The sequence below is a fragment of the Dipteris shenzhenensis genome, chromosome 16 (genome assembly GCF_047967505.1).
Source record: "Dipteris shenzhenensis isolate YYH24624 ecotype China chromosome 16, Dip_SZ_1.0, whole genome shotgun sequence".
Lineage (NCBI taxonomy): Eukaryota > Viridiplantae > Streptophyta > Polypodiopsida > Gleicheniales > Dipteridaceae > Dipteris > Dipteris shenzhenensis.
In genome coordinates this window covers 33,423,414-33,438,599 of record NC_141611.1, presented here as the reverse complement: position 1 = coordinate 33,438,599, position 15,186 = coordinate 33,423,414, and the positions used below count along the sequence as shown (strand labels likewise).

At 46.8% G+C, this 15,186-nt stretch overlaps 1 protein-coding gene across 2 annotated transcripts in view; it reads right to left on the bottom strand.

The window, feature by feature from the left end:
• LOC147892861 (Chaperone DnaJ-domain superfamily protein) overlaps positions 1-14,519 on the bottom strand; it is a 30,739-nt gene extending 16,220 nt beyond the window's left edge. The window contains exons 1-4 of one of the 2 annotated variants that reach the window (XM_087387262.1): positions 14,204-14,519; positions 13,577-13,651; positions 13,345-13,484; positions 7,975-8,112 (exon numbers count right to left, since the gene is read on the bottom strand). In XM_087387262.1, the coding sequence (XP_087243388.1) occupies positions 7,975-8,112; positions 13,345-13,484; positions 13,577-13,651; positions 14,204-14,438 (588 nt within the window). In that variant the 5' untranslated portion in view covers positions 14,439-14,519. Of the gene's footprint in view, positions 1-7,974; positions 8,113-13,344; positions 13,485-13,576; positions 13,944-14,203 lie in introns of both variants that reach the window. The other variant, XM_087387263.1, reaches the window with a different exon arrangement.
• Between the last annotated feature and the right edge of the window lie 667 nt (positions 14,520-15,186).

The following is a 15,186-nucleotide window of genomic DNA, read 5'->3' as shown; positions in this document are numbered from 1 at the left end:
AAGAAGGGTACACAACAAGAAAGTAGCCTTGAACTCCTCATCAAGGTTCAACCCCTGTGCAATCAGCTGTGTAAAGATGGCATTGAACTCACTCAAGTGTGAGGTCATGGCTGTACCTTCCTTCATGCGAAGATCAACCAGCTTCTTCAACCAATACACCTTACTGGCTGAACTCTTTTGGGCATACAACTCTGCTAGCCTCTGCCATACACCATAAGACGTCTTTTCAGCCTGAACATTTTACACAAGAGAATCACTGAGAGTAAGCATGATAGCAGCCCTCGCGGACAGATCTAGCTCCTCCCATTCATCATCTGACATCCCAGATGGCTTGACACCCTTCACCCTTATGGGCTTAGAAATCTTCTTAAGCAGAAGTACATTCAAACATTGTTCTGCCCATAATGCATAATTGTGTGCCCCTTCCAACTTCTTTATGTTCAGAATTGATGATTCACTTCCCCCCGATGCCATATCAGATAAGGAAAGTACCCGACTCCCTGTAAGTCAAGAAAGACTGAATAAAATTCTGATTTCTCAGAAAAAAAACCTGCTCTATCAAGAGCCAGGAGCACTCACAATAGTGCTGTTTTTTACTGTCAGAAAATCTGCAGCACAACAGAAAATTTCTCTCCAGTTATTGTACCTTCTGACACACTGTACCGTGCTCAAATAGGCATAAAAACAGTAATTTCAGAAAGCTGCAGCTGCTCCACAAGTGCTTTAACAGTGCATCATCAGCTGACAAGGCACAAAACACTGCTGTCCTGATCACTTCTCCCACCTCAGATGAGGTATTGCACTGATTTAATATGCATAAACCACTTGGCATACACTGTTTTGTTCACTGAAAAAGAGGCTCCAGACACATGAAACCGGCCTCTAATCACTCAGAGGGCAGTGGAACTAAACCTTTAATCACTTCAGCACTTATTTACAGCTCACAAAGCATATATCACAACCATTAACCATTGCATGATCACCATTTGGCATTTACCCATTTGTTCACAAACAAAATCACTGAAAAAGGGATGGAGGCTAGAATGCCCCTGCTCAACAGACATAGACAAGTGCACCCGATTGGCCCCAAACACCGTGGCGCCCCTTTCGGTATTTCTTTATATTTTTAAGTGAAATGATTACAAGTTGCATCTAGGAGACCTTCCCTGCAACTGAGCACGCCGCCCCAATTCACTAAGCCTTCGCAAGGCTTTCAAGCATAGAACACCATCACATAAGTGCACTTAACCCATAGGCTCAACCCAAAGGCATTCTCTTTTCCGAGTGCAATTCCATTGGCTGTCCAGATGCAATCACACTGCACCCCAGCTGCACTCTCTTTGAGTGGTTTCTAGATGGCATTCACAAAGCTTTTCAAAGCTCCAAAATAAAATCAGCAAAGTACCCAACCAAAGAATGACTCATGTAGCTCTGCCTGGGCACCTGCGAGCCAAGAAAGAGGCGGCACACAAGGCCAACCAATAGCTTATGGCAAAAAGAAATTGCAGTAGCAAAATCACAACTCACCAAGCCCTGAAAACTCGAACCAAGTCCTCAATCGCCAAGAGGACATAGTAGCCAATGCCCAATTGCATTCTCAGCCAAAGAGGAGTGCAAAGGCATGAAGAAAGAGCATTTACAAGAGCCGACCAGCAAGAATTCCACTGAAAAATGCGAAAAGAAGCACTTCTGTCGCGAAGAAGTGGGAGTTCTTGGGCTCAAAAGAAGCGTGCTTCAGAGAGGAATGCATTGAGAAGGTTTTGGAGAAGTTTCATCGCCGGAAAGTCCTCCAAAACTGAGAAAAACCAGTCAACCAGCGCGTCGGACCACTCGAAATTCAACAGAAAGCTGTAGCTTTGCAAGAGGAGAGGCCCAGGAGGCGGTAGAAGAAAAAAGTCCAGAAAAAGCCACTTTTGCAAATTCGACCAGCAAAAGAAGTGCTCAGCTTTGGCCGTTCTACCAAACGCACGGAGGGAAAAGCATATCACTACGAAGGGGAGGCAGAGGGGAAGCCATCGGGCCAAATGGAAGTCGAGGAATCCAAACGGGTGAGGAGTTATGAAGAAAAACGGAATTCAGCTGAAGGAGGCTGAAAAACCAGTCCAAAATCTCAACAAAGGGAGAAGATGAGAGAGAAAACCACACATGTGAAGTTTAGAAGGCCCAGGAAGGTCCAGGAATGGCAAAGGAGCATGTAGAAGGCACTAGAGCCACCTAGAACTCTAGGGGGGCCACTGAAGGTACATGGCCCTCTAGGGGGCCTATTAAAAATGCCACGTCATCATTTTCCAACAACCACTCTTTTAATTCCTTGGAATGCCTTTGGGCCTAGGGATTAATTACGCTTATGTGCTAGGCACCATGCCGCGTTTAATTACACATTATTAAGCCCACGCTTGGACTTTTAAAACCAAAGTTGTCACGGTCTTGTAGTACATTAAAGTACTTAGAATTTCACGCCCCCGTGACACTTCAGCCTGTCACAAACCTGCAACAGAAAATGGGACAAATCCCAAGCAATCACCCTTCTTCCAAGGGGATAAAAGGCATCTGAGGGTCTTAGACAGTAACCCAAGTGCTCTCAAGCAAAATCTGGGCAAAAGCCCCTTGATCTGACACCTGAACCAAGTGAAGAACACCTCAACACTGAGGTAGCATACAAAATGTAGAGCTCTCCTGGCACTTTCACCTGACAATGCAATGCATAAACAGCCCTGTGTACACAATAACAACACAGATCCCAACGTACAGACACTGAAGAGAAAATCTTTTGAGCACTGTCAACGATGGACAGTTAGGGACCGAGTAAACTCGATGCGCCCTGGCCAAGCGTGGCTCAACTGAGATTTTCCAAGGTGTCGTACACAAAATGTGACCTGCAAGAAATGATACTGAATACACTGCGGAAACAAGACTAATGTGGGCTCCCTGGCTCCACACTGCCTCAAGGCATACACTGCATAAGCTTCCAGGCAAAAGCCCTTTGCTAATGTCACCCAAAAGCTGAGATTTCACTCAGCAAAAGCATAAAAGTCCTCTGCAAGATCAAGGCATTACCTTCCCAAAACAAGATAACTGTGCAATCAACCACACACTGTGGTACTGGTCACCTCAAGCACGAGGGAGATGAAGGTACATGCTGTACTTTCAAAAACACAGTTTTGAGAACTGAAAATGATCCTGAATGAAGAGCAGAGTGCTCTTTCTCCTTCTCTTTTTCTCCCAAAAAAAAACTGATGTACCTGCTGTACTTTTGTACCAGTGTACTTGTGCAGAGTACCTGTGTACCTGCTGTACCTCTGCAGGGTTCAGAAATTTTTTTTTTCAAAAAATGTACTTCTCTTGACGCAGATCCCTGACGAAGGAGAAAAACCGCCCCTCCCTGTCGCAATCCGTACGGCAGTCCGTACGGTACAGTCGAAGGTACGGTGTCCGTACGATTGTACGGCGCGACCGCGCGATGCCCAGATCTGCCCACGCGTGCGCTGCTCGGCGCCGCCCTGCTGCAGCCCGCGATGCGCCGCCCTGCTGCAGCTGTCCCGCGCCGCCCTGCTGCTGCTGCCTGCGCTGCTGCCTGCGCTGCTTGCTCTATGTCAAGGGGGCACAAGCCCCGAGGGAAGTAGAGGTAGAGGGAGCTGGTAGGCAGGGGTAGGGAGGAAGTGAGGCTCTGATACCAGTTGAAGGGAGAAGGTAAGTGGGAGAGGTACAAGAGGACTCCAAATGTGCGGGTGTGTAGTGATGAGCCACACCACAAACTCTTAAGTTTTATTAGGATTAGGTTTTCCCCCTATGACTGTCTTAAGACAGTCATAGGTGTCATATCTTTAATAAAGGGGTGGCAATGTGCCTTTACCCCAACATTTTCCATATTTGCCTGGGTGTCTCCCTTGAAAGAAAAATATGATGTCTTTCAATGCTTCAAAGAATTTGTAGCTACGGCTTAGAATGATCTGGATGCGAAGTGCAGACTTTGAGAGTAGACAGAGAGGGGAATAGATGTCAAACGCCTTCAAAGAATTTTTGAAGGAAAGAGGGATTATGCATCGGTGTACAGCCCCTTATACACCTAACATGGTTTTGCTGAGAGATAGAACAAGTCTGTTACGAAGATGGACAGATGCATGATTAGAGGGAAAAAGTTGCCACACAAATTTTGGTTGGAAGCAATAATGTATGCATCACATGTTTTGAACAGATGCCCCACCAAGGCCTTGAAAACTATTACACCCTTTGAGAGTTGGTACAATAGAAAACCCAAGGTGGACTACCTCACAGTGTTTGGTTGTGTAGCCTATGCACACATTCCTAGTCAGTTGAGAAGCAAGCTGGATGATAAGGCAGTAAAATGCATTTTTGTTGGCTACAACAATGAGAGCAAGGCCTACCATCTCTACAATACTAAGACAGGAAAGATATTCGTTAGTAGAGATGTGATGTTTGCAGAAAACTTAAATCAGTCCATGCTTGAGTTTGAAGGAAAGCTGCATACATGCAAACTCCACAAGGCACTTTATGGGCTAAAACCAAGGCTTGATATATGAGAAATTTCATACATTTATTACAAATCAGGGTCTACAGAACAGTCCAACTGAGAGTAACCTTTATGTCAAGAGGGATTTGCTGATTATCATCCTGTATGTGGATGATATGCTGCTCATAGGCACAAATGAAGAGAAACTTGCAACTTGCAGAATTCAAGAAGGATCTTAAAGATTCAATGCAAACAGATCAAGGCATTGTTCTCAAACTGTCAAAATACATTCAGGGCAGTTGCAAAGGTTCCATTTTCAGGGCTGCAAGTCTACATCAATGGAGCCAAGGTTGTCCATGCATGAAGCAGGTGAGCCTGTTGATCTGTTGTTTATACTCAGGCTGCTAGATGCCTTATACCCATCCAAATACTCAGTTCCAGGTCCGAGTTGAGCGAGTATATGCACAGCCCAAAGAGACAGCATTGGTGAGCTGTAATATTTGCAGGCTACTCAGTCTCTTGGACTGTTCTATGCCAGGGGGGGAGAGTCTGACTTGCATGCTTTCAGTGATTCAATTGGGCTGAGTGGGATGGGGTTGCAACTACCCGCAAAGAGAGCATTACTGTTTATTGCTCTCTCCACCCCCCCGTAAAGAGAGCATTACTGTTTATTGCTGAGCCAAAAGGCTGAATACCAATGTTGCCCGTAGGCGGAGAGCAAACTTAATAAAGAAGAGAACCTTCCTGAGAGGATGGAGATGGATAGGCTGCTTGATCACTTCTCCCTGTTGCTAGCCAGGATGAGGTGCTGCTGTGGATGGGCTGAACTACTTTCTGCAGGGGCTGAATGAGAAAGGGGGAAGTCCTTTATATAGGTTTCGAACCCCTCCTCACTGGCTGGAGCCCTTGTCTAGGTCGACCAACCATGACTTGCCACATGACAGACGGGTGCAGATGCTCCTGTAGCATCTGCTGCCAGGGCTGAAGAGATTCAGTAACACCCACGAAAAAATGCTGTAAAAGACTTTAACATCAATTGACGTTTTACATGTAGTAGTCTAGGGAATCTGGTACGAGAAAACATCTCGCAAAGGATGTATCTCAAAGAAAGAAGGGTAAAAGGGTCTTCAAAATGTATTTGGTGTGGAACATTTGGTCCCGCATCATAAGGTCAAAGAGAAGGGGATCCACTGCTCCTCTCCCCTGGAACCAAAGTTGAAACCCTAGAAAGGACAGGAAAAGCTAACAACTGCTCCAATGGAGCCCTCTTTCCGGGGCTGAAGACTTATGATCAACATATCCATAGCGGTGGGGTAATCATCCGGGACATCGTGATGATTCCAAGGTCCTAGCCTCCAGGACTACCTTGGGAGAGGCTGTCTTGGGTGAGAGGATGGGAGGCCGTCAATGCCGGCTCCATAGAAGCTGAGTCTTGAACTGGTGAAGAATCAGGCTGGGGCTACATGAAGTTGAAAATGTGCATTGGTCAGGATGCCTAGACACGGAGAGCATTGGGGAGTTGGAGAGGCTGGGTAGAGGAGGGAGCAGGAGAGTTTGCGGCAGCAGGGGGACTGCGGGTGGAGGGGCAGGAGACTTGTTGGATGGAGGGCGGGTGGTGAGAGTGATAACCCGTTGCAGTGGAGCGCGGGTATGGGAAAGGCGGGAGGTAAAGGAACAAAAGGGCGCCAGGGGAGATCATAAGGTGGCTGAGGAGGGGCAGGGTGAATGGGAGCAGTTGTGACCTGCCTGTGGTGGAAACCCGCCTGCGAACTTAGGGGTGTTGTCTCTAGCAAGTTTTCCAGAAGGTCAAAGAATCTCTCCCCCATGTGTCTGGGACGTCCTTGGGGGGCTCTCCTGCTTCCCCTGGGAAGAAGGAGCTAGTCATAGTTTTTTCCATACGTCACCATACGCATACGTCATACGAGTATGTAAGTATGATTGGAGTATGGTTCATGATCAAAGGTAGTAGGTAGCAGAAACTTGGAAGTAGGTACTACACCAAAACATCAAAGGCAAAACATCATATAAGAAAAGGCTTCCACAGCCCGGAAATACAGCTGAAAATTGAAATGCATCACGATTCACAACCGATGAGGCTCAAGCCTCAAGCTGCATCCTCATCCTCATTCTCTTGCTCATCTTCATCCTCATCCTCATCATCATCTGCATCAGTGCCATCCTCCTCGTCCTCCTTGAGACCATCCTTGAGGCCTGCAAACACCACAAAGAATCTCCTGAGCCATACGCGTTCAACTGTGGTTGTGAAAGCTGCCTTGTACTCAGCTTCACAAGATCAAGTCGCCTCAGTGGATTGTTTCTTGCTGAGCCATGAAATGCATGGACTGCCAATAAAGAAATAATTTCCACTCGTGGAATGTCTGGTGTCATAATCAATACTCCATTCACAGCAAAGCACATATGTATTGTGCATCCTTTTCCTTTACAGTTCATGCATTCCGCTCAGTACAAGATAATAGGCTACAGAGAGAGTTACTCATCTCGCCTATTACACAAATAGGACCAAAAGATAAGAGAGGTCCCTCAATAAACAACACATGGACAGCGGGATGCTGCTCCATTGGTGCTAAATCTGAGGCTACAGGGTGTTGTCACCCCCCTGCTTGACATGTGTCTTGTGCCATGTGACGTGATCTAACCTGTCTTGGACCTTGACAGGCCACACAGAAGCCCACGTCAAGGTCCAAGACAGGTTAGATCTTCCACGTAGGCAGCAATACAGTATGGGACAGGCCTGACATCACCTGGGTCAGAAGAGGCCTGGACGGGTCAGGTACAGGAGGCCAGGTTGGTCCCATCCTGACCCAGTCGGGTGTTATAGGGACAGGTCCACTGTCCAGGGACTACAGAAAAGTCGAGTCTGAAACATTCCAACCCAATCAAAGGGGACCTCTCCCTTCATTCTAACCATCAGCAGCAACAGAAGAGTCAGAAAACAGCCCCATAGTTCAGACCAAGTTTCCATGCCAGTAGGATTCCTAGAGATGAAACTCATACACACACACACACACACACAGATGAATACAGGAACGTGCCCAAACTCCTCTGAAAACACAACTAAGACCAAGGGATGAAGCCTACTATTATTTGTAAAAACAAGGGAAGAGATCAACTGAAGGCCCCCATCCTGCTTGTGTATTACTCTAAGCAGTTGTATGTAAACAAATATCTTCTAATATGCAGAACAGAAAGCCTGTAATCTAACCTTGGACCCCTAATTGCTATCTACGGAGCATTTCATTGATCAAAACTGAAATAAAAAATTATGGCTGCAAGTTACCTTTAATTAAGCAAGCCTATGCAGATTCATATGACAAAGTTTGTTCATCAGCCATACTTTGGCAGATATCCCAAAGCAAACCAATGAGAGAAAAAGGGAGAGAAGTTCACTCTTTTTCGAAAGTCCGCATCTTCAATCCATGTATGCTGTTGATGTCATTACAAGGCAACTTTTGATGTCAATATAAGACAAGTGGAAGCCATACCTTTTGCTTTGATAATCGTCTTGCTTTTAGATTCATTTCTCGTTGTTGCTGCTCAGCCCACGCAGTTACTGCCATATCTCCTCTTTGATCAAACGCCTTCCTTTTTTTGGCAATCCACTCCATCCATGATTTGGAAGCCTGTCCACAAGAATAAATAAAGTACAACCATAGTCTTCGCATGTCAGAAATAAATAAAAAGTAAGACTCTCTCTCTCTCTCTCTCTCTCTCTCTCTCTCTCTCTCTCTCTCTCTGTGTGCGGGGCAGACACATGGTATGCCCCTCTGTTCCATGCAGGGCCCAGCCCCTTTGGACTGCTTACCCCGCCACCTGCCAGCCCTGTTTGCAGGCCATAGACCTGCCCAATACCTGCTGCAACAGTGCGACTCCATGCTGCTACTGTTCCGCCTCTGCTCAGCCCTTGTCCGGACCCTGGCACACCCTGCACACCTTCCGTACACTGCCCTGCAGCAGCCCGTACTGATCCGTACAGTGGCTGTACCCTTGCTGATGTCACCCGCCATGTGGCACCATGTCCAGGGCCTGTTTGCAGCCCGTACACACACGTTTTGCTGCGCCTCTTCCAGGCTGTTGCCCACATGGCAGCCCATGTGCTGCCCATGTGACAGCCCCTTTAGCCTTTTCCCTGTGAGGTGCTGCCCATGCGGCAGCCCCTTCTCCACCATGAGTTTCTTGCCCACATGACAGCCAAGATGCTGTCCATGTGGCAGGCCATTCCACCTATGGTTCACCCCCCCCCCCCCCCCGATGCACTCCTCATTTGGGGGCTCACAGATGGGGAGGTGACCATTCCAACACGTATATCCACATGGTTTGCCATACACAGGATTCAGATGAACAGCCTCCCTTCCTTTCAGTACAGTATGGATGCGCCCCCTAAGTTGATCCCGCGAGATGTGATTAACTGTATCATACGGTTAGATCTCCTCTAGCTCCACACGTCTCGAACTTGGAGGGGAGATCAGGAGCTCCCCCCCAAGACCCAATTCTACTGCGACCACTTTCTGAGCATCTCGGAAGAGGGATTCATCATCAAAACCCAGTATCTTGAGGACAGAGGAGTCTCGCATGCACTAAGGATCGCTATTGGGCAGATGTGTGTTTGATCCCACGAGCTAAGGATTGAGATAGGGAGAGCAGCGCGTATACCCAGAGAGCATCAGATCTACATGCTATGCACACTAGGAGTGATTGAGACAGAGGAGCAATTTCTCTACGTCTGCCCAGCCTGCTACGAGATCCGGGGGCGATACCACTGTCTCTATGAGGATGGGAGTGGCTTCGGCCCACTATCATGATTGGTCCACTTCCATGACCAAGTCTACATTGGGCTCTATCTGCTAGAGACGCGCCGACACAAGGAGACCCTGCTACGACAAATTAGAGAGCAGCAGGAGGCGATCAAATCACAGGATACAAAGGCTGACCAGACACAGCAGCAAGTCACAGATTTCTATGTTTTTGAGTCAGCTCCAAGACACATTGGGATGGAGTAGGAGGAGCTAGCTGATATGCGGGCAGTCTAGATTACCGAGACAAGGTTGCAGAGGCCACCCACGACACGAAGAGTGACTAGAGCACCCTCTATTGAGATCCAACCTATCACAACTTTCCTCAAAGGAGACCGCCCGAGACGAGGGGTCACTCTGAACATAGCTCAGAGGGTTCAAAGAGCGAGGAAACCATGTCCTCCACCACCACCATATCATGAGACAGCCTGACAGACGTCACCACAATGCCGGGTTTCAGATTCTGAGTTCCAGCTCCAGCTCTCAGCCTGGTTCAAACACATGATATGTTTTGTACTTGATTTTGCTTGAGCTATTGAGCTTTTTTATCTCAGCATAGTACTCAGCAAGGGTCTTAGCGCACCCTTTGCTCCATCCCTTCGTGGCTTGTATGAGTTCTTTTCCCTTTTGGTGTATTTTGCACTTTGTCCCAAAGGCCCGCCAGGCCTTCCGCAGACTCTCTCAGGTCGTCGTCGTCGCCGCTCAGGTCGTCGTCGTCGCCGCTCAAGTCGTCGTCGCCGTCGTCGCTTCAGGTTGTCATCGCTTCAGGCCCCTCCGTCGTCGTCGCCGCTCAGGTCGTCCGAGACTCTTCTTCTTCCTCTCCCCACTCTTGGCTGGGCTGTACGGTGTACCCCAAGCCCAGCCAAGGGGTTACTCCAGCCAAAAGGGGGGATAGTCGATATGGCCAGCCCACCCTCCCCTCATCCCCCCAAGCTCTACTCCGCCATGGCAGCCACAACCCCTGCTCCCTTCGACAGGACGTACTCCAAGTATAAGATTCAACCTCCCCCGACGCCGACCAAGCCGCAAGAGCAGATTTACCATCTCAACCAAGAAGTGCGAGACTTGAGGCCTCGCTCATATTGCAGCTTTGGAAGGCCCAGGGAAGCAGGAGATTATTGCAGCAGCCGTACAGACATGTAAAGCTGAGCCCCCAACATCACAACTGATTTCCACAGTTAGAGAGCTCATCCAAGTGAAAGTGACAGCTGAACCCAAGGTTGACATCCAAGCACAGATCCAAGAACATCACCTTCGGAAAGAGAATGCTATGAAGATTCGAATAGGGGGAATATCCGATTGGCATCACGAGAATGACACTTTCGATAAGGCCATCAAAAGAATCAAGGCAGCAGTCCCGGCCATTGATTGGTCAGCAAGCCCAACTGATGACAAGAATGATGATGAAGAGGAGTCTTCCCCTGTTTATTTATCGCCCAGGAATGGACACGTTGTCATCACCTTCAACTCGAAGACACTCAGGAAGAGGATTCTACAACAATCCTATAAGCTGAAGGGGACAAAGATATGGATTGCTGAGGAGCTTACAAGAACCCAACTGAAGAACAAAGCTACCGAGCTTGCTAAGGTTCGGGCAGCCAGGGAAGCAGGAAAATGGGCAGTCTATCGTGACGGTCTTGCAGTGATTAGAGAATTTAAGACAAAACCTAAAGACCCTCAGTCTTAAACTGATGTAACGGCCATCCCATAAACTAGTACCTAGTTCTTTTTATGTTTTATGTTCTATGTTTTTAGGTTCTGTGTGTTTTGTTTTTTGGAGGAATCTGATGATACTCCCAAGGAGGTTGCCTATGGCCCTATCTGTACTGATGTATAAGCAGGTCTCTTTTGTCCCATAGACCTTTATTAGATCTCCAGTGGACATTAATAAACTTTCTAAAGGATCAATGACACGGTGCGGTAGAGCCAGAAGCACAAAGAGCACACACGATGCAGACATTTGACCAAAGCACACAAGATGGAGGTCCAGCCCATCCCGGCCCTACTCAACTAAGCTCAGGTGTTACTCTTGATATGGTCCATCAGATACAAAGATCAAGGAGACCACGTCCCCCGCCACAGTGAGAGATGACTCCAAGACACATACATGAGATATTTTCGCAGCCCACAAGAGAGCCACCATGGTGCCAAGGTAAGTATTTTAAGTATTTTGGGCATTGGTTTTGAGTTTTGATCTTTCGCAGCATAGCACTCAGCCCATAGTGGCTTGTATGAGTCACCTTTGGATTGTCATATGTCTCATAGGCCGCGAGGCCTCCCGAAGACAATAATACATCTCTCTCTCTCTCTCTCTCTCTCTCTCTCTCTCTCTCTCTCTCCGCGTGCGTGCGTGCGTGTGTGTTTTGATTACTCTAAGTACCTGGCATACATGCAAGTTTTCTAAAGATGTAATTGCTCTCATTCTTGGAGACATTTTTGGCTTATATTTATTTTTGAAATCAAACATAAGTTAACCTTAGCTTAGGCAACTTCCTTTTTTCTCGATTAAGAAGTCTTCTATTAAGTATGAAATAAATAATCAACAAAGAGTGTATAACTCAAGTAACCGATACATGATCCAGAGCATGAGAGACCTCAAGGGATAAGTGCAACATGCAAGACATGAAGAAACCAAGACTGTGGCTCAAAATGCAACACTATGCCAGAAGGGGACTCAGAAACATTCTCCTCTTGGTCAATGTTGATCTAGAAGACCCTTGCATCCTTGACAATATGGCCACCAATGTGTGCATAATATCCGAGTTGGACTACGTGAACATGCGTATTGTCAAGCGCTTCTATACATGTGGCTCTAGAAATTGACACGCGGTGATACTATTATTGATCTCCCAATGCATGTGCATGTTTGTATTGAGAAACATGAATTGTGTCCAAACGGCTAAGCTGAATAAGATGACGGCAAACACTGATAGCCCATGAGGAACCCTGGCTCTCATAAAGTACTTGAGGAATAGAAAGCCAAAAGAAAAGAGTAGTCTCCATATTCTTGATGGATTTCCAAAGCTTCCTTAAAAAGCACCTTTGCAAGTCCAAAGTGATCTAAAAACTCTCCTAGTGAGTCTAGCTTGAATCTGAAATTCCCTGGAATTGCTAACTATGAACTGGACGAAGGGAAGACTTTGGAGTGATTACCATCTGCAATCCCCTCCCACTCTCCAGGATTCCATTGCAGTTACTTTTATAGGGCTTGCTCGCGGGTGAATTTGTTTCATCCCAAAGGGAGAAGATCAGACCAACATTTAATGATGAAGTCCGGACAATCACTCTCTACACACATGATCTTGGCCAAGGTCTTGAGTTTGCGGTTGTGGCGGCATCTCCCATATGACATCATCCACAACAGGCAAACAAGTTCCGCCCAAGAGAGGAGCATCCTAGACAATATTGGGAAAACACAGAGTGGGCTCAACAGGATTGGCCTCACAAAGTGGACTCAATAGGATTGGCCTCTTGTGATCCCTTGGATTTGGAAAAGGCCTACAACAAGGTGAATTGGGCCTTCTTGAAGGGGACTGTGAGGAGACTCCGCTTCTTTCTCTCCCACTCAATGAGGCAAGGCTGCCCTTGGCTCCTTTTTGTTTTCATTCATAGTTGAGGCATTGGCCCAGTTCCTTAGATCTCATCATCACACAAAATAATCACTTTTAAGCTTGCACAATCCTAATGTGGCACTTTTAAAGTAAACTTAAAGCACGCTTGATGTCTCCTAGTCTTGCACCACGGCTCATTACAATATTGTAATTGCATTTTGGTTCCAACGGTGTCCTAGTATTGCAGAAAAACTAAACGCTACAAAAAAGGCTTGTGTGGCCTAGGGTGCTGTACCTGCATTTTGGTTCCAACGGTGTCCTGGTAATGCAGAAAGATTAAACAGCTACAAAAAAGCACAAGCCTCGCAGAAAGATGCAAATCGAGGCAGTTCTTCTGGAAATTGTTGCTCCGTTATGGATGTTGCCACACGCACGCAACGCAAAAGAATAGATACTTGCTTGTTTTCATCCAATGTTAGCATAATGCATAGTCACCACAGTGCGATTTGACCTTCAAAGGATTAATGCGGTTGTCGTAGTCATACTGCCTTCTCTGTTCCTTATCGACAAGTAGCTCATAAGCTGCCTGAATTTTGATAAATCGTCCTTCTGCTGTCTCCCCTTCTCCTAGCTCTCCACGGCCATCATAAACTGAACAAAGGATGTAGTCGAGACGCTAATGTATTAATTTTGAAAGGTGTAGTCGAGATAGAAAGCAGGACAGTTTATAAAGTAAAACATACCATCGGGATGATATTGTTTGACCATCCGCCGATAGGCAGCCTTTATACCATCTTCGTCCACGTTCCATTCTACTCCTGAAGAGTGGACAACACACGTCAGCCTACCACTTTTGGATGACTTATTATGAATTGCTGGAAATGCCATCGACTTTCTACTTTTTGGGGTCGACTTGATACCATAATTAATACTCACATACTTAGCCAGCTGTTTATCTTTTATAAGGTCACCTGGCTGTTGCAACAAAATGAGAAACAAATTTTACGACAAATTCTTTTGCAGTTCTGATGCAACAGTAGATCTACTTTACAACTCTGGTCCTCTTCAACGTAGTGTTTTCGAAGCTCTTGCTGTTGTAATCATTGTATCCTGAAGTAATTGTGTACATTGCAAACCCAAATTAAAGTTAGTGAGCTAATTCAAGTTGCGTGATGCCAGTGGACTCTACGCCGAAGATGCGCTGCCAGCCATTAAGGTCAAAGGCCGATTCAATGCAGCAATCTAATTCTAATCATCGAAACCAACAGAAGCGCCCCAAGTACGACTGACGGGGAGCGACCGAGAGAGAGAGAGATAGAGAGAGCATTAAATGAGCAAATCAGGACAAAAAGCAAAAGGGAGAGACTGACCGAGGGTTTCGTAGGGCGATTGATGTACACTCCAGGAGGCAGCGAAAGCGCGGAAGGCAAAGGGAGGAGGAGGACGGGGGGAAGAGAGGAAGACGAGGCGAGTCGGAGAGGGAGGGGAGAGGATGGGTGGAGATGCAAAGCAGGGTGTGAATCGCCATAGCTGCTGCAAACAACAAGAGGATGAAGAGGAAGACGCTCCTCTTGGCTTAGGGATGAGAGCTCGCATACAAGCCATACTTGCATCTTTCTTTCTTTTTTTCCCCTCCCCACACACCTAGGTACACACACACACATAAGGCCCCCCAGAAAAAGAGAGAGAGAGAGAGAGAGCGCCCTTTGCCACGATGGCCAGGCCATCGTCCCGAACCGCTAGAGATATTGCCAGTGCATGACCGAGCACTTGCCCGACTAACTCTCGCTTCACGCCTGTTGTCGCGAGATTTTCGATTGGATTGGGCTAGAATGGAGGGATGCCAAGCTCAAATCAGGGTTCTGCCCACTTGGACATCCAATCAACTTTTGCTACAAATCACTTAGCGCCGCTCTTGCAACAATGGCCACCGCACTGTCTCTAGCCGTCTATCTTCTGCCACCACATCAATGGCCAGGGTCGGCAGAAATCAAATCCTAGCCGTCCGATCTAAAATTATGCAGAACCGTAATTTGACCCAAAATCGCTTATCGGCAACGTTACCGCCCATTCCAAAATATACATTACCACACCAAAATAAACTTTAAAAAACAGTAACAACCAATAAAACACCGACACGTCAAAATAACAAAACATATTTAAAATATAAATATATACAATAGCCTTCAAATTTTATTCCATAAAAGTTCATATACACTAAAACTGAACGAACCGGTAAACTTTACAATGCGGCAACCTTTTAGGCCAGAAAAATATGCCAACAGAACAACTTGGCAATACAAAACTTCCTGTCAAAAACTTCTTCCTAAAAACCTTCGCCAAAACACCATCC